General features: G+C 44.8%; 1 protein-coding gene across 1 annotated transcript in view; it reads left to right on the top strand.

Annotated features, from left to right (window-relative positions):
* The window catches only part of lrrc1 (leucine rich repeat containing 1), a 390137-nt gene that overhangs the window by 291254 nt on the left and 74929 nt on the right, over nt 1-23954 (top strand). The window contains exons 23-24 of the mRNA XM_070884885.1: nt 4643-6430; nt 8268-8336. Coding sequence (XP_070740986.1) covers nt 4643-6430; nt 8268-8336 — 1857 coding nt within the window. The remainder of the gene's footprint in view (nt 1-4642; nt 6431-8267; nt 8337-23954) is intronic.

The raw sequence follows: 23954 nt of genomic DNA, 5'->3' as shown, positions 1-23954 counted from the left end.
CACAGATTAGCCAAATTCAACCCATGCCCAAGTCGGTGCCTTCAGGTGCCTAGGCCATAAACTTGGGAACTCCCTACTTAAACCTCTCCGTCTCTCTCTGTCTCTCTACCTCTCTCTCCTCCTTTAAGATGCTCCTTAAAATCTACCTCATCTGTCCTACTATCTCTTTATGTTGCTTGGTGTCAAATTTTGTTTGATAACGCTCCTGTTATCAATGAGAGTTATTGTTGAGGACCATGATGGTTTAACTTCCCACCTAAAGGCCCGCTACCATCTGCTTATTGGCTGGCAGCTCACCAAATGCGACAAACGACTATTGACAGCACATAAGCAGCAGTGTGTTCTCGAGACAATTCTGGGAGGTCATCAAGCTGCTAATGAACAACCTGCCAAATGGCTCAACACATCTATAAACGGCATGCCAAAGCCAACATGCTTCAAACTGAAACTTACTCGGAATGTATTAAAGACGATCGGTCTAAGTGAGATGATCCAATTAAATTCTCTCATCATGAGAGATCTAGAAACAGTGCTAATCAGAGGTAATTAAATGAAAGTATTATAAAGGCAGAATGCTATATTTGAATGGAAATTCAAGTGATGTTATCAATTTGGCATATCTGATTGATTAGCATTCACATCGCTGTTCCCATTGGAATGGTTGTGGTGTAAAAAAAAGTGACATTTATTTGGGCATGTTTTGCCTTTCGGAGACCGACTCTTCAGGTATTTTCTGCCCTTCCCTTTCTTGTGTACATTGAGGCAGTGTCCTAGAAATTATATACAGCACCTGATATTCAGACCCACTGACTGCAATGGAACTGAATATCAGAGGCTGCATATAACGGGCGGCCGATCACATGCCGCCTGTTTTGCGCCAACGCTCGAGTCGAATTTCTAGGCCCTTGTGTGTGTAACCTGCTCTCAGGCTTCTGCTGATGTTGATCGAAAGGTGCTTGCTAGAGGGCGCTGGAGAGCAGTTGTGGGAACACATCCCTCCCACTCTGTGACGAAGGCCATGACTCCAGTTGGCAGCCCCCCGGGGTGTGATTGAGGTGGGGGTGCAGTCCCAGGCTCTGCACACGTGATCCTGCCTGTATCTCGGTAATGCAGTGCTTTGAAGCTCCAACGTGCTGTGAATCTGCATTGTTTATTTGGGCAAACATACATTGACAGCTGCTAGTGCACATTGTAGTTATAGTTAGCTGTCTCAAGACGCCATGGACTTCCCAAATGTCTCTGCTTGCTGGGAGACAGTGCAGGCTTCAAATAACTCCTCATGACTCAGGGCTTCAAACACGTCATAGCACAGAGCACGGACACTACTAATTAGTAAGGTCATATTGCCCGGCTCTGAGAAGACTTGAGGGGGTGATATTCCCCTCCTGTGCGCCTCCGGGGAGCTAGCCTGTTTGCGCCCGTGGGTTGCTACTGGTTCCCGCGCGATTGCAGAGGCGCGAACACGGCGGAGCCGCGCCTTGCTAGTAGCGCCCCGAGCTGCTGCACCTCTAGCGATGACATCACCACCATGCGCGGCGACCCTTTTCTGCCCCGCACCAGCCTCACGGGTCATGAACTGGGCTGATCTCCACTCCCGGAGCGGAAGATAAAGTGGAGCATGCAGCATTTCTTTCTTCGGCCCGTGCTCCATCAATGTTGTGTGGTCCAGGCCATGATCGTGCAGCCTGGTGCCCCAGTGGAGGCCATCAAAGGGTCTGCAGAGTTTGTAGCAGCCCTCCCCTTTAATGGCACTGATGCGCATCAGCACTACACGAGGAAACCGTGTAGTGCTGCCGATCCCGCCCGAGTAGCGCCCTGGACATCGACCCAACAGGAAGTGGAGCACACGACATAGCGCTCCACTTCCTGTGCGGGGCGGTAACCTGAATTTCCCACCCCGACTCGGTTACCGCCCCCAGGGCGCAGGCCAATTTCGGCCCCTTGAATTTCTCTAAGTTTAGCAGCATGCTTAACACGGTGGGTGACTTGAGTGACTACTATTGTTGCTGTCTGTGTAGGAGGAAGGAAAATGTTGGAGGGAAAAAGAGAGATAAAAGAAACTGTTTTGTGAATAGCATTTATGGAACAGATTGTGTGGGGGCCAGCGGGCGTGATCGGTGGTGGGTCCTGTGGGAAAGTGTGCGTTTTTTCTCCAAATGTCAGCGCTGAGCAAACATGACACGCAGTGGTGGGTTCACAGCGGATGACCCAATTCAGGTAATTATTGGCTTGTTTACAATGAATTTCAGTTCACCTGCATTGGACAGCTTGCTCACGGGGTCCACACTGATCGTGGACTATGTCTGTCTAGCTGAGGCAGGTGTTCAGCGGCCATTGAATCAGCTGTTGTGTTGATCGATTCAAATGTACAATAAAAGCTCCCACCTGCTGGAGATATCTTCCCTCAGCCACAAGCATTTCCACAACAGATTTACCATGCTGCAAGTCTTTACACAAGTCTCCATCCAGTCTGACCTCATTACCTCTCTCACCATTGACAGATCGCTTCTGTCATCTCAATTCACCTACCATCTATTCCATCAGCATGAGTGCCCTTTATACTCTCTCACCTTGGTCCTCAGAGTCCCGCCGTGATCATCCCCAACAACAGCAGCACCAGGCACACCAGCAGCACCAACAACATCAACCTTCTCCGCAATCAACTGATGCTGCACGAGACAGAGGGCTTCAGCTCCTGACACCATTGCTGTGCAGGAGGCTAGGTATGGCCTCACCATGGCCAGATTTACTTCACTTGATGCTGTGCACCCTGGTTGCCACATGATGCGCAAGATTGGCACCACCCCACACCAACACCATAAAGCTACCCTACAATGCCCAAGCCATTCCTTTCACACTCCTCACCATTGTGGGGGCTGCTGTTATGTCTCACCATTCACTGTAACTCACCAAGCCATTCCCAAAGGTGCACACCGATCTGTCCAAGGCGGCAAAGTGTTGAAAATAAAGACTTCAGTGTTTGACACCACATTCACAGGAACTTTACAAGAATACTGCATAAAACACCCAAGTGGCTACCCTTGTGTGTTGTTAGTTGGTATGATTGGACAAGGATAAGGGTGAGTGTGAGGTGTGGCTAGTGAGATGGGGATGTGATAATGTAGATAGAGAGGGATGGGTGGAGGTGCAAGGCAAGTTGGTGTGAGTAAGGATGTGCAGGAGTCGGGTAGGGAAGGCAGAATGATGGGGATGTGATGAGAGGCACAGCAGGATGAGCTTGAGTGTGGCTTTGTACAGAGATCATTGAAACGTTTGTGGCACTGCACCCTGGTCCTCCTGACGACATCCCTGCTTGTACCCTCCTCTGCAATGTGCAACCAGGCTGTGTTAATCTCCTCCTGGGGAGGTTTCTTACGTCCATGGGATGGGAAGAGAACCTCCTTGCCTGCTGCGACTCCCTCCATAAGCATATGGAAGGAGTGATGGGAGAGCCTGGGTGCAGCCATGCACCTCTATGCAGTGCTTGTCAGTGTTTGCAGCACCTCAATGTTGTGGAACACTGACAGCACAAATGTCAAAAGAAAGTTGGTCATGGCCCCTTTAAGGAAACTGGCTGATGACGAATCATCAAATGACGTCACCAGATCCGCTTCCTCTAATTGGCCGGGAAACGCGCTGGGCAGACTTAACAAGCCCCATCAGGGGAGAATCATTTCAGAGGCTGGGATGGAGCCAGCAGCGGGGTCGGGACCCGCCACCGACATTGCCCGCCACGGGCCTACCGAGATTCTTAAAATCACGACTATAGGAACTCTATGACTGAGCTCAGTGATGTTATTACTTATGGGATCAGAGGCTAATAATTACAAAGTGACCATTTTCAATAGAGCAGGGAATTGCTTGTGGCTGTCAAAAAAGTATTTCTGTTGCCTTTAAAACAGTGCTAACTTTAATGTCACACTCTAGACAGCAGGGTGACAGGTGAAGTTTAATCACATGCTTTTAGGTGTGTTTTACTGCAGTGAACATTTAAAAAAAAAACATAATTCTACCAGGCTTTCTTCTTACAAACTAGTATTCAGGAACTTTCAGTATTAGTTTTAACTGGGTATGGTCAATGTAGTGTTTATGCTACTGGGCTAGTCATCCAGAGGCCTGAAGCAATAATGCAGAAAAGGTGAGTTTAAATCCCACCATGGCACTTTGAGAATTTGAGTTCAGTTTTTTAAAAAAAACATGTTTTTAAATCTGGAAATAAAAAGGTGGTATGAGTAAAAGTGACCATGAAGCTATCAGATTGTCGCGAAAACCCAACTGGTTCACGAGTGTGCTTTAGGGGCGGAAACCTGGTCTGCCCTATATGTAACTCCAGTTCCACACCGATGTGATTGATGCTTAACTGCCTTCTAAACTGCCCTCGCAGGCCACTCAGTTGTATCAAACCTCTACCAAGCCATTCAAAAGGCCCAACAGTACTTTCTCAGGGCAACTAGGGATGGGCAATAAATGCCAGCCTTGCCAGCAACGTCCACATCCTGAGAATGAAATTTAAAAAAAGAATCTAATGGCTAAATGATAACTGAAAGGAAAAGCTCTGAGACAAATAATGCACAATATATGTTAATTTTTCATTACCACATTGCTTCTGTTACTTATTTTCTCTTTTTTTTACCTTTTACAGTCAAGCACTTCTTCTCGTACTCCTGATAACCTCATTACTCAACCACTAACTTCCACAATTGAGAATGAAGATTCCGTCCCAGCTGATATGAAACATGCTTGTATCTCACCTTTGTTAAATAAATCTTCGCTCTTTTTTACTGCCACCACAAATTCAGATAAAAAATCTTCTAGTTTACCCAGGTCCACTTTCCTGACCACCTCCTTATCTTCCAGCTCCTTGCCCTCAGCCCGACATACCAAATCCCTTTTCTCATCCAACTCTTCCCTTCAAAAGTCTAAAACAGCTTCTCCCTCCTATCCCCCACCCCCATTACACTTTCTGAGCTGTAGTAATTTGCATTCTTCTCCAGCCTGGTCCTCGTCATCTCCACCTTCTTCAAGGTCCACCATTTGCTCTTCAACTCGTGTGCAGTCGTCATTTCATTCTTCAAGTAAGAATATACTTTCTCCCACTTCTCAGCAACTTTCATGTCATTCTCCGAGAATTCCTAATTATTCTTGTCAGACCTCAGCACTCACTACTTCAGCTAAATCTGGTGTAGTGTCTTCTCCTCCAACTCAGCTGTCATTATTGACTTCAATTCTAAGGTCTGGAAAACTGCCGCCTCTTTCATCCAAATCCTCAGAACAATCAAAACTAGTTTCCTCAGCCCCATCCCTGAGCACCATTGGTTCACAATCTTCTAGCAAATCTCCAATTCTGATAACCGCACAAGCATCATCTTCCTGTCAAAAAGCCAGATCACTTTCCCCCACTCCAGGAAAATACCTCCAGTGTCCTTCTCGAATACTTGGAGGTGTTTCTTCAGTCTCATCAAGATCCCTAACCTCTCCTTTGTTCCCAGAGCCTGCAAAACATCCTGTTCATTCCTCTTTTAGATCTTTATCTCAAAAACATGGAAATATTTCCACAGAGGCAGCTAAAGCTCCACCAGACCTCTTGTCCACAAAACATAATGCTCATTACTTGAAGTCAGGTAATTCCACACCCGCATTATCTTCATTGTGTCACAGCTCAAAGCCCCCTATATCATCCCGTTCTCCCTCCCCGAGACATGGACTGCTTTCTTCTGCCCCAGAACCTTTTTCTTCACATTGTTTCTCACCAATCAGTTTACTCTTCCCAGCGCAAGAACTGCAGTCTCCTTTATCAGACCACAGTTTAGATCATTTACCCTCTGAAAGATCTAGTAGAATTTCCTCCACCGCTGATTCGAACTTGAATTACTGCCCTGTAAGATTTGGCAGTCTTACTCTTACTCCAACAAGTCCTTCCCTTTCTCCTTCTCCAAGACCTTACAATATTTCCCCCTTATCAGAACAGTCTGTGCCATCTTCCCCAACCTCCATTTCTTCTTCCCCTACCCCAGTTAATTCTTCCCCACAATCTGGTTCCCTTACTCCTACTCCATTGAATACTGGTCTTTTCTCTTCACTAAGATCAAGCCCTGTTTCTCCTTCCCAAAATCAAACCTCTTCTCATTACTCTTCATTAAGACTGAGCTCCCATTCCCCTACCCCAACTTATTCTTCCTCACTAAGACCTCCTACCCCACGACAGTTATCTCTCCATCCTTCTCCTCTCCCTAGATCCAATGACAGTGCAATTACTCCAGCTCACTCTGCAGCACATGTCTCTAACCCAAGGATCGACATACCATCACCTGGTCCAGTCCTATCCCCTCCACCACCATCACCATTACCGTTATCAAGGTTTGGCACACAATCTCCAGCACAATTTTTATCATGTTCGACTGAGAATGAGAGTAAGAAACCAGAACAAAAGGTACTTTGCATCTCTTTCTTTTGCATGTGCTAGATAGCAATGGATACTGTTCTCATGGAATGGCATGGTCACCCTTCGCTCTTATTAATTGAACCAGCCTGCATGAAATAATTAAAGTTTTAATCAGAACTATTCTGATTTATATCACATTACATAGTTAATAATCTTCTTCTACTAATAATTAGAAAAATCCCACACTTTTTAAACTTGCCTGAGTTTGCCGGAATTGTTATATTTGAGACTTCAGACGTCGTGAACATTCATTATTTTTATGATGTTAAATACAGATTTCTGGGGATCTGAAATTGCTCAGCAGGATTCTGTTGTAAAATCAGCATTTCAGTCTCCTTTAGCAAAATGTTTCAAGACCTGGGGGTGAGATACTGAAAATTGCTCTTAAATTGGTCACTAAAATCCGTTGAAACTATTTCTTATAATGTTTTCAGTGTTTTAAACTAGCCAACACTGAAACATTTTTTATTTATAGTAATTCTTAGGAGTATACTACAGTTTTCAGCTTTGTGAGAAAAAATTGTGCAAGAATGAAGAGTTTGAAGACTTCTTCTCAGATGGCACGGGACATTGGTTATCAGTGTGCTGTACTATGGAATGGTTTCACATACTTTAACCTGTGATTTCTCCCCCCATTGAGTTTACAGTCCCAATGTTGTAGTCTTACTGCATGGAGGTGAGTCTGTTTAACACAAATTGGATATCTCCGAATAGCAGTAAGAGGCCTGGGCACAGGTTATTTACACCTATAAAGTATCGTGTGATGTGGTAGGAAGAAAAAATAAATAAAAGTGCGATAGAAACAAGACACTTTTGGGTTTTTCCCAAAGAAGTCTTTTTAATAACTGAAGCAATTCGAGTAAAGAAACAGCCTCGCATATTCCGGTACATTGAGATTTTATACCTAGGGTGTTCTAAATGAACAAAATACACTAATAACTGCTTTTCCTACCAATATTAAGTACAATTCATACATTTGATGCAAAATGTAAGTGCATTAGGTATTAACAGGTATTTTTTCTTAAATATAAATTCTTAAAGGGGCGGGGGATGTTGCTATGCAAGAGTTTTCTGGGCAGACTCCGTTTTCATGTCAGCCATTGAAAACTCCATTGCTTAATTTTATTTAAAAGTTGAGCATTTTTAAATTAAATATACAATAAAATAGATCTGCACTGTAGATTCACTAGTTGCAGCACTGTTTGTTTCAATGTACAAAGGCAGTAGTCTTTCAGATACAGTCCTTTTCAACATTGAAATAGTGCATTTTCCCAATTCAGGGACTTGAGCACAAAAATCTAGACTGACACTTCAGTGCAGTGCTGAGGGAGCGCATGGCACTATTTCAAAGAGCAGGGGAGTTATCCCCGGTGTCCTGGCCAATATTTATCCCTCAATCCACATAACAAAAGCAGCTTATCTGGTCACTATCACGTTGCTGTTTGTGGGAGCTTGCTTGTGTGCAAATTGGCTATTGCATTTCCAACATTACAACAGTGACTACACTCCAAAAGTACTTTATTGGCCCTAAAGCACTTTGAGACGTCCAGTGGACGTGACAGGCGCTATATAAATGCAAGTCTTTCTTTTTTTTCCTCTTTATTTTAAATGAAACACATCACTACTGGAAATTATACAGATGTATTTATTGCAGGGTTACAAAAGGTATTTGTTACCACCTTAACAACTTATTTTATTGCAATTAATTTGAAATTTTAACCATATTCTATCATCTCTTCATAATAAATCTTTTAATTATTTTTTCTGCATCTCTCACTTTTACTGCTTGTTCCTTTTTTGATTCTTTCCCTCACTTCTTCTGCAGTACAAGATTAAGTCAAGTTATAAGGCTTTTGCAGCGATACCAACAAATACACTGCTTATGGAGCAGAAGGTCAGTGTCAGCCACAGAAAATTTACTTTGCAGTCTTGCTTTCCTCTTTGTACAAGTCACAGACATTTGAATATCAGTCTTAAATAGACTGCTGACCAAGATTGAACATAGAACATAAGAACATAAGAATTAGGAACAGGAGTAGGCCATCTCGCCCCTCGAGCCTGCTCCGCCATTCAACAAGATCATGGCTGATCTGGCCGTAGACTCAGCTCCACTTACCCGCCCGCTCCCCATAACCCTTAATTCCCTTATTGGTTAAAAATCTATCTATCTGTGATTTGAATACATTCAATGAGCTAGCCTCAACTGTTTCCCTGAGCAGAGAATTCCACAGATTCACAACCCTCTGGGAGAAGAAATTCCTTCTCAACTCGGTTTTAAATTGGCTCCCCCGTATTTTGAGGCTGTGCCCCCTAGTTCTAGTCTCCCGACCAGTGGAAACAACCTCTCTGCCTCTGTCTTGTCTATCCCTTTCATTATTTTAAATGTTTCTATAAGATCACCCCTCATCCTTCTGAACTCCAACGAGTAAAGACCCAGTCTACTCAATCTATCATCATAAGGTAAACCTTCATCTCCGGAATCAGCCAAGTGAATCGTCTCTGTATCCCCTCCAAAGCCAGTATATCCTTCCTTAAGTAAGGTGACCAAAACTGCACGCAGTACTCCAGGTGCGGCCTCACCAATACCCTGTACAGTTGCAGCAGGACCTCCCTGCTTTTGTATTCCATCCCTCTCGCAATGAAGGCCAACATTCCATTCGCCTTCCTGATTACCTGCTGCACTTGCAAACTAACTTTTTGGGATTCATGCACAAGGACCCCCAGGTCCCTCTGCACCGCAGCATGTTGTAATTTCTCCCCATTCAAATAATATTCCCTTGTACAGTTTTTTTTCCCCCAAGGTGGCTGACCTCACATTTTCTGACATTGTATTCCATCTGCCAAACCTTAGCCCTTTCGCTTAACCTATCTAAATCTCTTTGCAGCCTCTCTGTGTCCTCTACACAACCCGCTTTCCCACTAATCTTTGTGCCATCTGCAATTTTGTTCCACTACACTCTGTCCCCTCTTCAAGGTCATCTATGTATATTGTAAACAGTTGTGGTCCCAGCACCAATCCCTGTGGCACACCACTAACCACTGATTTCCAACCCGAAAAGAACCCATTTATCCCGATTCTCTCCTTGCTGTTAGCCAGCCAATTCTCTATCCATGCTAATACATTTCCTCTGATTCCGCGTACCTTTATCTTCTGCAGTAACCTTTTGTGTGGCACCTTATCGAATGCCTTTTGGAAATCTAAATACACCACATCCATCGGTACACCTCTATCCATCATGTTCGTTATATCCTCAAAGACTTCCAGTAAATTAGTTAAACATGATTTCCCCTTCATGAATCCATGTTGCGTCTGCTTGATTGCACTATTCCTATCTCGATGTCCCGCTATTTCTTCCTCAATGATAGCTTCAAGCATTTTCCCCACTACAGATGTTAAACTAACCGGCCTATAGTTACCTGCCTTTTGTCTGCCCCCTTTTTTAAACAGAGGCGTTACATTAGCTGCTTTCCAATCCATTGGTACCTCCCCAGAGTCCAGAGAATTTTGGTAGATTATAACGAATGCATCTGCTATAACTTCCGCAATCTCTTTTAATACTCTGGGATGCATTTCATCAGGACTAGGGGACTTGTCTACCTTGAGATCCATTAGCCTGTCCAGCACTACCCCCCTAGTGATAGTGATTGTCTCAAGGTCCTCCCTTTCCACATTCCCGTGACCAGCAATTTTTGGCATGGTTTTTGTGTCTTCCACTGTGAAGACCGAAGTAAAATAATTGTTTAAGGTCTCAGCCATTTCCACATTTCCCATTATTAAATCCCCCTTCTCATCTTCTAAGGGACCAACATTTACTTTAGTCACTCTTTTCCGTTTTATATATCAGTAAAAGCTTTTACTATCTGTTTTTATGTTTTACGCAAGTTTACTTTCGGAATCTATCTTTCCTTTCGTTATTGCTTTCTTAGTCATTCTTTGCTGTCGTTTAAAATCTTCCCAATCTTCTAGTTTCCCACTAACCTTGGCCACCTTATACTGATAGTGGTTGGGGAGGACTGAGTGAAGTGGTTGGGGGAGGACTGAGCGAAGTGAAGCCTTTCTGTCATACAATGAAAGATCCTAAACCAACATCATGGATAATATTTTATATGTTGCTGCCTGTTGAATAGATGTTCTGTGGTGAGTGTCCTCCCAGTGTTTTGTTCTGTAGAATTGTATGTATTTTGCAATGGATTCTTATGTTGTCATGGTGAAGTCTTGCAATGGTACTTTCTTCTTCCATTGAAAGTGATGGGAATGTGACCACATATACTCTGCTCAGGCAGTATAGATTTACCTCCTTGCGCACCTTTTGCTAATCAACCAGAATCCAAGCAGATCATGCCTTGTCAAGGTCAGCGTGCATTTTCATCGTCAAGCATCCTAATCTGCAGCCCTTAATTCTATATCTTAATTAAGATATTACTGAACTAAACTTCTGGCATTGGTGTTGAGTGTTAAATAGCTCAGGATTGTTGTTAATCTAAAAAACTAGCAAAAGCTGACCAAAGCCTCAAAAAATTTAACACAGCTCTCCAAATGATGACCGCTTAATTATAGTCCTGAATGAAGACAAATGCTTGAACTAAAAGTGCTGAGGCACACATGTTTATCATACATTAGGTCTGCAATTTCCCCTACCTTGACAGGTCCAGTGCGGTCGGGGTGACTGGTGGGTCGCGACCTCGCTGCTGGCTCCAGCGCATTGTGTAGAATGATTTTCCCTTGATTGGGATTGTTAAACCCACCCTGCGCATTTGACGGCCAATTGAAGGTAGTGGGCAGATGACGTCACTTGTTGACGCGTCATCAGCCGGTTTGACTCCCTCCATATGCTTATGGAAGGAGTCGCAGCACACAGAGAGGTTCTCTTCCTTTCCAATGGGTGGAAGAGACCTCCCTAGGAGAGCAACACAGCCTGGTTGCACAGTGCACAGGAGGGCACAAGCAGGGATGTCATCAGGAGGATCTGGCTGCAGTAGTGCAAACCTTTAAATGATCCCAGTATCCCAGTAGATCACAAAACATTACTGCAAAGCCTCAATTAACCTCATCCTGCTGTGCCTCTCATCACAGCCCCATCACTCTATGTTCCCTACCCTACAGCTGCACATCCTTACTCATACCAACTTACTTTGCAACTCCACCCTTCCCTCTCTCTATCTACATTATCATTCTCCCATCTCACTCGCCAACCCTCACATTCACCATCATCCTAGTAGAATCATACCAACTAACAACACACAAGGGTAAGCACATGGGTGTTTTAGTCAATGTTCATGCAAAGTTTCTGTGACTGTGGTGTCAAACATTGAAGTCTTTATTTTCAACACTTTGCATTCTTGGGCAGATCTGTGCGCACCGTTGGAAGTGGACTAGTGAGTTGCAGTGAATGGTGAGACATAATGGTACCCTCACTGGTGATGAATATAGGGACGCTTTATGGCGTTGGTGTGGGGTGGTGCCAACCTGGCGCATCATGTGGCAACCAGGGTGTACAGCGTCAACTGAAGTAAATCTGGCCATGGTAAGGCCATCACTGGCGTACCGGACAGTAATGTGGTCATTGGTGACAGAGGTTGTTCCGATGAGTTGACACTGGATGCAGAGTTTATTCCAAACACTTGCAACCTGCATAAAGCTCAATGTTCCAAATGCAGTAAGCAGTAGCTTCTGAGCTTGGAAAGTGAACAGCTGTGAGATGGGAGCATTTATAGCATGTTTGCTGCTGTCAAGTAAAGAGATGATTTCATGGTCACACAACTCCCGACCTCTTTACCTGATGTGATCCCCGAGCAGCGTCGATCCAGTGGGCGACCTTGTAAAATGTAAAGGTGAGCTCAAAATACTTTTTAAGTGGCTGTTAACAAGGTCATAATGACCTGAATTGCCTCCCCTGCCGCTGTGTGTCGGGTCTGTTCAGTGCTGACAGACCTGGTATTTGGGAAAGGCGTGTGGCGGTGAGTTAACAGCGGGGCCCCAATCTGCTGTCAAAAAGAATTCACACCCGACCCCCCACCGCTCACGCTCGCTGAGCCCCTACAAAGTACCCCCCTAATTTTCAGGTATATCCAACATTCAATCATTTTTATTGTAGTAAAAAAAAACTAAAGTGAAGTTTGCAGCAGTGGTGGGTTTAGAAATGACTGATGCGAGTGGTGATGGCAGAAGATTTAGGCCTAGAAATTGGCCTGCTCAGTGCCTCCCATCCTCACCTCCGGGGGCTATAACGGGGCGCTAACGTCTTACCGACTGGGTGTGGCAGGATGAACGACTCCCGTTAACTTCAGCGGGAGCTTTACGGCGGTGATAGAACGTTGCGCCCCGATCTCCGTCGCCCGGAGATCGTGATGTCATTGCCGTGTACATCGCCCCGGTAGCGCCCAGATCCGAACTTTGGTTCTGTCCCCTGCAGCATCGCTGGGGCGAAAACACCGGCAGCTGCAGGAGTCGTTCATCGGGAGGCCAAAGTTAAAGGGAAGGTGGCCGAGGTAAGTACAACCTTTTTAAAAAAAAAAATTTTTTTTTAAATGGTGCGTTTCAATTTTTTATATTCCTCTTCAGCTGCAATCGATCAGCCCGGCACTCTGCTGTAGTGCATCGTGCGATTGGGCGGGATCGCGGCCGGCGTCGGGGACCAGCTTGGATCTCGGCAGTGCTGCACAACTACCGCCTGCGGCCTGTTGCACACCCGGAAGGAAGTGGAGTGCTTGATTTAGCACTCCACTTCCTTCCTGGAGTGCAAACACCGAATTTTTTGAAAGCTGAAAATCTTTCAAAAGTTAGCGCCCCAAATTTCTCCCCCTTATTTGCGAGAGGAGTCAAGGGAATAAGGTCGCCAGACATTGTAAATTTTTGACAATTTGAGTGTCAGCCGTGGCTCAGTGGATAGTACTGTCGCCTCTGAGTCAGGAGGTTGTGGGTTCAAGTCCTACTCCACAGACTTGAGCACAAAAATCTGGGCTGGCATTTCAGTGCAGTACTGAAGGAGAGCTGCACTATCAGGGGAGACTTCTACTCTTTCAAGTGAACATAAAAGATCCCATTGAACTATTTGAAGAAGAGCAGGGGGAGCTCTCCCTGGTGTCCTGGCCAATATTTATCCCTCAACTAACACCTAAAACAGATGATCTGGTCATTATCCCATTGGTGTTTTGTGGGAGTTTGTTGTGCGAAAATTATCTGCAAGGATACTAGAACTGAGCGATCAGGAAAGATTGAATAGGCTGGGGCTATTTTCTCTGTTCCAAAAAATTCCTTGAGAAAAGTAAATTTCCTTAAGGGTTCTGCTTGACTCGTGCTGTAACTCCACTGGATGTGTGGCAAAATCCTTTAGACAAAGAAAAGGATATTGTTATTTTAAAAAAAATTATTCATGGGATGTGGGCATCGCTGGCAAGGTTAGCATTTATTGCCCAACCCTAATTGCCCTCGAGAAAGTGGTGTTGAGCGGCCGCTTTGAACTACTGCAGTCCGTGTGGTGAAGGTGCTCCCACAGTACTGTTAGGGAAGGGGTTGCTGAATTTTGATTCAGCGACAGTGAAGGAACGGTGATATATTTCCAAGGTGGTGTGTGACTTGGAGGGGAACGTGGAGGTGGTGGTGTTCCCATACGCCTGCTGCCCTTGTCCTTCTAGGTGGTAGAGATCGTCGGTTTGGGAGGTGCTGTTGAAGAAGCCTTGATGTTTGCTGCAGTGCATCTTGTAGATGGTACACACTGCAGCCACGGTACGTCAGTGGTGGAGGGAGTGAATATTTAAGGTGGTGGTTGGCGTGCCAATCAAGCAGGTTGCTTTGTCCCTTCCCCTTCTGGCCCCCATGTTAGTTGATATTATAAATCATTCTCTCGCCTCAGGTACTGTCCCCATCCCTTTCAAATGTGTAAAATTAACTGTAGCTAGCCGGGTTTTGCAGGCCTTGTGAAATCCCCCAGCTAAAGTAAGGCAAGAACTGCTGGATCCAGGGGGTAATTGCTTTTACACTTACCTCCTGGATGCAGTGACCCTGCCGAACCCACCCCCGTGATTGGAGACCCCCTCATGATGCCTACCCTCTCCCCCACTTTCCCCGCCCCCCCCCCCCCTCCCTCCTCCCATGCTACTCTGGCCCTCACTTGATGAGCTCCTCCAGCCACTCCGATCATCAGCCACTCCCGGCCCCCACCCGATCCTTCAACCCTCCGAAGATCACCCCGTGGCCTCCCCCACTGCTCCTTCAGCCCCCGATCAGCTGCCCCCAGCCCTCTGATGCTCGTCCGAACCACATTCCCCGTCCCCCGCCCCTCTGCTATTCCATTAATCCTATCGGTCCCGACCGCCCCCCCCCCCCCCCCCTGCTCCATCAGCCACCCGTAGCTCCCACGCGACCTCTCTGTCCCTCCTTTCTGCGGCCTAGCCTCAGAGGCCTACCTGCCCATAGCCAGCCAGCTTCTCAGGCCAGTGGGAAACCCATTCTCCTGGGTTTCGGGTTTCTAGACCACTTTGGAGTCCCTGCCGCTCCCAGCCCATCTCCTGATTAAAATTCAGGCCATTGTCTTCAGCCTCCACCATGAACTTCATTCCCTTGTCACCGATTCTGTCCCCCATCTGGCCACTGGCTCAGCCAGTCTGTTCGCAACATTAGTACGCATTCTCCAGGTTCCTATTCCATATCCCTCCATCACCAATACTGCCTAATTCCACCTTTTGTAACATCGTCTGTCTCTGCCCAGCCTCAGCTTATCCATGCCTTTGGTGCCTCCAGACTCGACTTTTCCAATGCTCTCCTTGACGGTCTCCCATCTTCCAGCCTCTGAAAACTTGAGCTCATCTAAAACTTTGCCACCTGTATCCTAACTCTCATCAAGTCCCGCTCTCCCATCACCCCTGTGCTTGCTGACCTACATTGGCTCCCGGTCCAGCAACACCTCTAATTTGAAATGATCACCCTTTTATTCCCTCCATGGCCTCGCCTCTCCCTTTCTGTGTAACGTCCTCCAGCCCTGTAACCCAACAAGAACCCCGCATTCCTCCAATTCTGTCCTCTTGCACACCCCTCGATTTCCTTCATTCCACCATTGGCGATTGTGCCTTCAGCTCTCTAGGCTCCAAGCTTTGGATTTCCCTCCCTAAATCTCTACACTTCTCTTCCTCTCTTTCCTCCTTAAACCCTTCTCTCTCAGTTAACGCTCCTGTGAAGCGCCTTGGGATGTTTTTCTATGTTAAAGGTGCTATGTAAATGCCAGTTTTTGTTGTTGTAATAGGTGGCACTCTATTCCATGCATCGATTGCTCTGGTTACGTTGACCATCACTAAGTAATTACTTAGTCTGACCAGCAGGGGTCATCGCACCATACCAGATGCTGATGGAAATGAGTGGAAGAATTTCCTGCCTTTGAGTTTTAAAGTGTTGCTTGCAGTTTACCATCCAGTATTCCTTTTCAAATTTAATCACTGGAAAAAAACAATTTTCTGATGAGACTTGTCAAAAAAAACAGACAATGGAGTTTAAACAAAAATAGGTCAGTGACTTTGGCATAATCTCCAGTTTAAATAGGACACAGAGCATATGATGAATGGTAAGCCTGTAACATTGAACAGATTCAAATGACCTTGCGAGTGAAGGCCATTTGGTTTGCAGGCATAATTTCAAACTAGAGATGAGATCACAGCCTTGAAGTCTAAGGGTATCTAAGGGTTAAGGCATGGCAGGAGAGATCGGTCAAGTGATATGCTCCTCCTGTGCCATGTGGGAACTCAGCGACGCTTCCGGTGTCCCTTACAACTACATGTGTAAGAAGTGTATCCACCTCCATCTCCTGATGGACCACATTGCGGAATTGGAGCTGAGGGTGGATTCACTCTGGAGTATCCACGATGCTGAGAATGACATAAGTGGCACGTGTAGTGAGTTGGTCTTACCGCATGAGAAGGATCCACAGCCAGCTAGGGAATGGAAGACCAGCAGGAAGAGTAGTACAAAGAAGGTAGTGCAGGGGTCCCCTGTGGTCATCCCCCTGCAAAACAGATACACTGTTCTGAGTGCTGTTGAGGGAGATGACTCATTAGGAGAGAGCAACAGCAGCCAAGTTCATGGTACCGCGGCTGGCTCTGTTGTACAGGAGGGCATAAAAAAGAGTGGGAGAGCGATAGTGATAGGGGATTCAATCATAAGGGGAATAGATAGGCGTTTCTGCGGCCGCAATCGAGAGTCCAGGATGGTATGTTGCCTCCCTGGTGCAAGGGTCAAGGATGTCTCCAAGTGAGTGCAGGACATTCTGAAAAGGGAGGGAGAACAGCCAGTTGTCGTGGTGCACATTGGTACCAACGACATAGATAAAAAAAAGGGATAAGGTCCTACGAGACGAATTTAAGGAGCTAGGAGTTAAATTAAAAAGTAGGACCTCAAAAGTAGTAATCTCGGGATTGCTACCAGTGCCACGTGCTAGTCAGAGTAGGAATCGCAGGATAGCACAGATGAATACGTGGCTTGAGCAGTGGTGCAGCAGGGAGGGATTCAAATTCGTGGGGCATTGGAACAGGTTCTGGGGGAGGTGGGACCAGTACAAACCGGACGGTCTGCACTTGGGCAGGTACGGAACCAATGTCCTAGGGGGAGTGTTTGCTAGTGCTGTTGGTGAGGAGTTAAACTAATATGGCAGGGGGATGGGAACCAATACAGGGAGACAGAGGGAAACAAAAAGGAGACAAAAACAAAAGACAGAAAAGAGATGAGTAAAAGTGGAGGGCAGAGAAACCAAAGGCAAGAAACAAAAAGGACCACTGAATATAAAAGGGCTGCAGGAGGGGTAAAAACTAAAAATCATGGTTTAAAAACTAGGATGAAAACACTCTACCTAAATGCATGCAGCATTAGAAATAAAGTAAATGAGTTGACGGCAAAAATCATTATAAATGGATATGATTTGGTGGCCATTACAGAGACATGGTTGCAAGGTGGCCAGGACTGGGAATTAAACGTACAGGGGTATTTGACGATTCGGAAAGATAGGCAGGAAGGGAAAGGAGGTGGGGTAGCTCTGTTAATAAGGGATGATATCAGGGCAGTTGTGAGGGATGATATTGGCTCCAATGAAAAAAATGTTGAATCATTGTGGGTGGAGATTAGAGATAGTAAGGGGAAAAAGTCACTGGTCGGCGTAGTTTATAGGCCCCCAAATAATAACTTCACGGTGGGGCGGGCAATAATCAAGGGAATAATGGAGGCATGTGAAAAAGGAACGGCAGTAGTTATGGGGGATTTTAACCTACATATCGATTGGTCAAATCAAATCGCAGGGGGTAGCCTGGAGGAGGAATTCATAGAATGCATACGGGATTGTTTCTTAGAACAGTATGTAACAGAGCCTACAAGGGAGCAAGCCATTTTGGATCTGGTCCTGTGTAACGAGGCAGGAAAAATAAACGATTTCCTCGTAAAAGATCCTCTCGGAATGAGTGATCACAATATGGTTGAATTTGTAATACAGATTGAGGATGAGGAAGTTGTGTCAGAAACGAGAGTACGATGCTTAAACAAAGGGGACTACAGTGGGATGAGGGCAGAGTTGGCTAAAGTAGACTGGAAACAAGGACTAAACGGTGGCACAATTGAGGAACAGTGGAGGACTTTTAAGGAGCTCTTTCATAATGCGCAACAAAAATATATTCCAGTGAAAAAGAAGGGCGGCAAGAGAAGAGATAACCAGCCATGGATAACCAAGGAAATAAAGGAAAGTATCAAATCAAAGACCAATGCGTATAAGGTGGCCAAGGTTAGTGGGAAACTAGAGGATTGGGAAGATTTTAAGCAACAGCAAAGAATGACTAAAAAAGCATAAAAAAAGGGAAGATAGATTACGAAGGTAAACTTGCGCAAAACATAAAAACAGATAGTAAAAGCTTTTACAGATATATAAAACGGAAAAGAGTGACTAAAGTAAATGTTGGTCCCTTAGAAGATGAAAAGGGGGATTTAATAATGGGAAATGTGGAAATGGCTGAGACCTTAAACAATTATTTTGCTTCCGTCTTCACAGTGGAAGACACAAAAACCATGCCAAAAATTGCTGGTCATAGGAATGTGGGAAGGGAGGACCTTGAGATGATCACTATCACTAGGGGGGTAGTGCTGGACAGACTAATGGGATTGAAGGTAGACAAGTCCCCTGGTCCTGATGAAATGCATCCCAGGGTATTAAAAGAGATGGCGGAAGTTATAGCAGATGCATTTGTTATAATCTACCAAAATTCTCTGGACTCTGGGGAGGTACCAGCGGATTGGAGAGCAGCTAATGAAACGCCTCTGTTTAAAAAAGGGGGCAGGCAAAAGGCAGGTAACTATAGGCCGGTTAGTTTAACATCTGTAGTGGGGAAAATGCTTGAAACTATCATTAAGGAAGAAATAGTGGGACATCTGGATAGGAATAGTGCAATCAAGCAGACGCAACATGGATTCATGAAAGGGAAATCATGTTTAACTAACTTACTGGAATTCTTTGAGGATATAACGAGCATGGTGGATAGATGTGTACCGATGGATGTGGTGTATTTAGATTTCCAAAAGGCATTCGATAAGGTGCCACACAAAAGGTTACTGCAGAAGATAAAGGTACGCGGAGTCAGAGGAAATGTATTGGCATGGATAGAGAATTGGCTGGCGAACAGAAAGCAGAGAGTCGGGATAAATGCGTCCTTTTCCGGTTGGAAATCAGTGGTTAGTGGTGTGCCACAGGGATCAGTGCTGGGACCACAACTGTTTACAATATACATAGATGACCTCGAGGAGGGGACAGAGAGTGTAGTGCAACAAAATTTGCAGATGACACAAAGATTAGTGGGAAAGCGGGTTGTGTAGAGGACTCAGAGAGGCTACAAGGAGATTTGGATAGGTTCAGCGAATGGGCTAAGGTTTGGCAGATGGAATACAATGTCGGAAAGTGTGAGGTCATCCACCTTGGGGGAAAAAAACAGTAAAAGGGAATATTATTTGAATGAGGATAAATTACAACATGCTGTGGTGCAGAGGGACCTGGGGGTCCTTGTGCATGAATCCCAAAAGGTTAGTTTGCAGGTGCAGCAGGTAATCAGGAAGGCGAATGGAATGTTGGCCTTCATTGCGAAAGGGATGGCGTACAAAAGCAGGGAGGTCCTGCTGCAACTGTACAGGGTATTGGTGAGGCCGCACCTGGAGTACTGCGTGCAGTTTTGGTCACCTTACTTAAGGAAGGATATACTAGCTTTGGAAGGGGTACAGAGACGATTCACTAGGCTGATTCGAGAAATGAGGGGGTTAACTTATGATGATAGATTGAGTAGACTGGGTCTTTACTCCTTGGAGTTCAGAAGGATGAGGGGTGATCTTATAGAAACATTTAAAATCATGAAAGGGATAGACTAGATAGAGGCAGAGAGGTTGTTTCCATTGGTGGGGGAGACTAGAACTAGGGGGCACAGCCTCAAAATACGGAGGAGCCAATTTAAAACCGAGTTGAGAAAGAATTTCTTCTCCCAGAGGGATGTGAATCTGTGGAATTCTCTGCCCAAGGAAGCAGTTGAGGCTGGCTCATTGAATGTTTTCAAGTCAAAGATAGATAGATTTTTAAGCAATAAGGAAATTAAGGGTTATGGGGAGAGAGCGAGTAAGTGGAGCTGAGTCCACGACCAGATCAGCCATGATCTTATTGAATGGCGGAGCAGGCTCGAGGGGCTAGATGGCCTACTCCTGTTCCTAATTCTTATGTTCTTATGTTCTTAAGTCACTGACATATATAGGGCCATTTTTATAATACAGAAATTGTGGGATTTGCGATTGGTTTGATATTTGGTATCTTTTTGCTGTTGATGCCACAGCAGCCTGTGGGCTCCATATAGTCATAGAATCATAGAAACTTACAGCACAGAAGGAGGCCATGGTGCTCATTGTACCTGTACTGGCTCTCTGAAAGAGCAGTCGTGCTTAGTCCCACATTCCCGCTTTTTGTCCCTAACCCTGTAACTTCCTCATCCTCAAGTACCTGTCCAACTCCCATTTAAAATTATTTATCGAGCCAGCTTCCACCACCTTTTCTGCTAGAATGTTCCAGATCCCAACAGCTCCGAGTGGAAAAACAACAGGGAAGTGGACCTGATGCTATGATCGGATCAGCCATGATCGTATTAAATGGCGGAGCAGGCTCGAGGGTCCGTATGGCCTACTCCTGCTCCTATTTCTTATGTTCTTATGTAATTCTCCTCATCTCCCCTCTCGATCTTTAGCCAATAATTTTGAATCGATGACCTCTGGTTATTGACTCACATGCCAGAGGGAATCATTTTCCTTGATCTAATCTATCAAGACCTTTCGTCGTCTTAAAAATCTCTATTAGGTCACCTCTTAACCTTCTCTGTTCCAAGGAGAACAGTGCTAACTTTGCCAACCACTCCTCATAAACTGAAATCCCTCATCCCTGGTAACATCCTGATAAACCTCCTCTGAACCCTTTCCAAGGTCTTTATATCTTTCCTGAAGTATGTTGCCCCGAATTGTCCACAATACTCCAGCTGAGGCCTAACCAGTGATTTATAAAGTTCGAGCATGATCTCTTTGCTTTTTATATTATTTTCCTCTGTTTATAAACCCAACTAACCCATATGCTTTTTTAATCACCTTATCAACTTGCCCTGTCACCTTTAAGGATTTGTATATATGGTCACCAATGTCTCTCTGCTCATCTACGCTTTTCAAAATCATGCCATTTATAGTATACTGTCTTTCCATTTTCCTCCCAAAGTGCATCACTTCAAATGTCTCCGCATTGAACTCCATCTGTCATGCTTCTGCCCATGTCACCATCCTGTCTGTCATCTTGAAGCCTTTCCCTACCCTCATCATTATCTACTATGTTCTCAAGTTTCTTATCACCTGCAAACTTTATAAACTTTATCTACACCTGAGTCTAAGACATTTCTAAAAATTGTAATGTACCCAAAACTGACCCTTGAGGAACACCACTACAAACCACATCTCAGTCTGAAAAACATCCATTCACAGCTACCCTTGGCTTCCTGTCACTGAGCCAATTTTGTATCCATGCTGCCACTTTCCCGTTAATTCCATGGACTTCCATTTTCTTAACAAGCCCCCTATGTGGCACTTTGTCGAATGCCTTCCGAAAGTCCATATATACAACATCTACTGCACTACCTTCATCAGCCTTCTCTGTTACCTTATCACGGAACTCAATCAAGTTACTCCGACACGATTTGCCTTTAACAAATTCATGCTGGCTGTCCTTGATTAACCCATGCCTTTCCAACTGAAAGTTTATTTTGTCTCTGATAGCTTTGAATAATCTCCTCACCACCGATCTTAGGCATAATGGCCTGTAGTTTCCTGGTTTATCCCTCTCCCCTTCTTTGAATAGTGGTATATCATTATCAAGATTCCAGTCCTCTGGGACTACTCCTGTATCCAATGAGGATTGAAGTATTGTGACCAATGCCTCTGCTACTTCTACCTTTGCTTCTTGCAACAACCTAGGATGCATTCCACTTGGACCAGGTGACTTACCAACTTTCTGTAATACTAATCTTTATAGTATGTCTTCTCTATCTATTACTATTTTGTCCATAACTTCCCTCTCCTATTTTAGTGTAACCTTCACATCATTTACTTCCTTTGAAGGCAGATGCAAAGCACTCATTTAATACTTTAGCCATATCCTCTGCCTCGAGATGAAGATTTCCCTTTGGATTCTTAATAGGCCTAACCTTTTCCCTAGCCAATCGCTTACACTTTATATGTTCATAAAATGTGTGTGTTCAATTTAATGTTGCCTGCTAATCTTTTCTCATAACCTGTCTGCCTCCTGTACTTGCCATAATCTTCCTGGTTATTAACTGCATCTTGCTCCAGATATTTGCCATGAGTTGCCTTTTTCTGTTTTATTTGAGCTTTTATACTCTTTGTTATCCAGGGCACATTAGTTTTGGATGTTCTACCTTTTCCCTTCAAAGGAATATGCCTGGTTTGTACCTGGACTATCTCTTTCCCTTACTGTTTACCCTGAAATCTCCTTTTCGAATCTACCTGTTCTAGAACCCTTTTTAAATCACTAAAATTAGCTCTTCCCCAGTTGAGCAATTTTACCTTCGATATTTTCTGGTCTCTTTCCATAAGTACTTTAAACTGAATGATGTTGTGGCCACTGTTAGGTAAATGATCTCCCACTGTAACACACTCCATTTCCCAGAACCGAATCCAACATGGCTTCCTTCCTTGTTGGACTGGAGACATATTGATCGAGAAAGTTCTCTGTACATACACCAGAGATTCTTTTCCTTCCCTACTCTTAGCACTGTATGTCCTGGTCTATATTAGGGTAATTAATGTCTCCTACTATTACTACTCTATTTTTGTTATACAACTTTGAAATTGCTGACAAATTTGCTCATCTATCTCCATTTCACTGTTTGGAGCTCTATTTAAAAAAAACTCCCAACAATGCAACAGCTCCCCCTCCGTTCCTCAACTCAAGCCAAATAGATTCAGTTCTTAACCATCTAGTATATCCTTTCTATTTAGAACTGTAATATCATCTTTAATCATTACTGACACGCCCCCTCTTCTTTTACCTTCTCTAACATTCCTGAATACTTGGTAACCAGGAATATTAAGAAACCTTGTTTGAGCCATGTCTCCGTTAACGCAGCCATGTTATAATCCCATGTAGCAATTTATGCTGCAGCTCACCAACCTTATTAGTTACACTACAGACATTGAGGTACATACAATGTGATACTTCCTTCGTCATCATTGCTATTTTCCTCAATCTGATCTCTGCAATTTTGGGAATATTTCTAATTCTGCTGTTGATCTCTGGCCTCTGATCTCATTTTTGCTCCTCTCTGCTATTTTCTGGTTCCACTCCCCCTGCTAAATTAGTTTAAACCCTCCCCAACTGTACTAGTTAACCAAGAACATTGGTCCCGGCTTTGTTTGGGTGCAACCCGTCCATCGTGTACGGGTGGCCCTTCCCCAGAACCGGTCCCAATGCCCCAGGAATCTGAAACCCTCCCTCCTGCACCACTTGTCCAGCCACGCATTTACCTGCAATATCTTTCTGGTTCTATACTCACTAGCAGGTCGCACTGGGAGAAATCCTGAGATTACTACTTTTGAGGTTCTGTTTTTTAATCTTTTTCATAGCTTCTGAAACTCTGCCTGAAGGCCCTTAACACTTTTCTACCTCTGTCATTGGTTGCAACATGGACCACGATTTCTGTCTGTCCTCCTTCCCCTTAGAGAATGTCCTGCACCCGCTCGGTAATATCCTTTACCCTGGCACCAGGGCGGCAACATACCATACAGGAATCACGTTTGCGGTTACAGAAACACCTGTCTGTGCCCCTAACTATCAAATCCCATGACTATTGCATTTCTACTCTTTCTATTTCACTGGTTTGGGGGATTCCTGCACTTCCTGTGTCTTCCTCTTACCCTGTCTGGTGGTCACCCATTCCCTCACCTCCTGCACCTTCTGTAGCTGTGGGGTAC

The sequence above is a fragment of the Pristiophorus japonicus genome, chromosome 7 (genome assembly GCF_044704955.1).
Source record: "Pristiophorus japonicus isolate sPriJap1 chromosome 7, sPriJap1.hap1, whole genome shotgun sequence".
In the NCBI taxonomy this organism is placed as follows: Eukaryota; Metazoa; Chordata; class Chondrichthyes; family Pristiophoridae; genus Pristiophorus; species Pristiophorus japonicus.
This window is presented reverse-complemented; position numbering and strand designations above follow the sequence as displayed.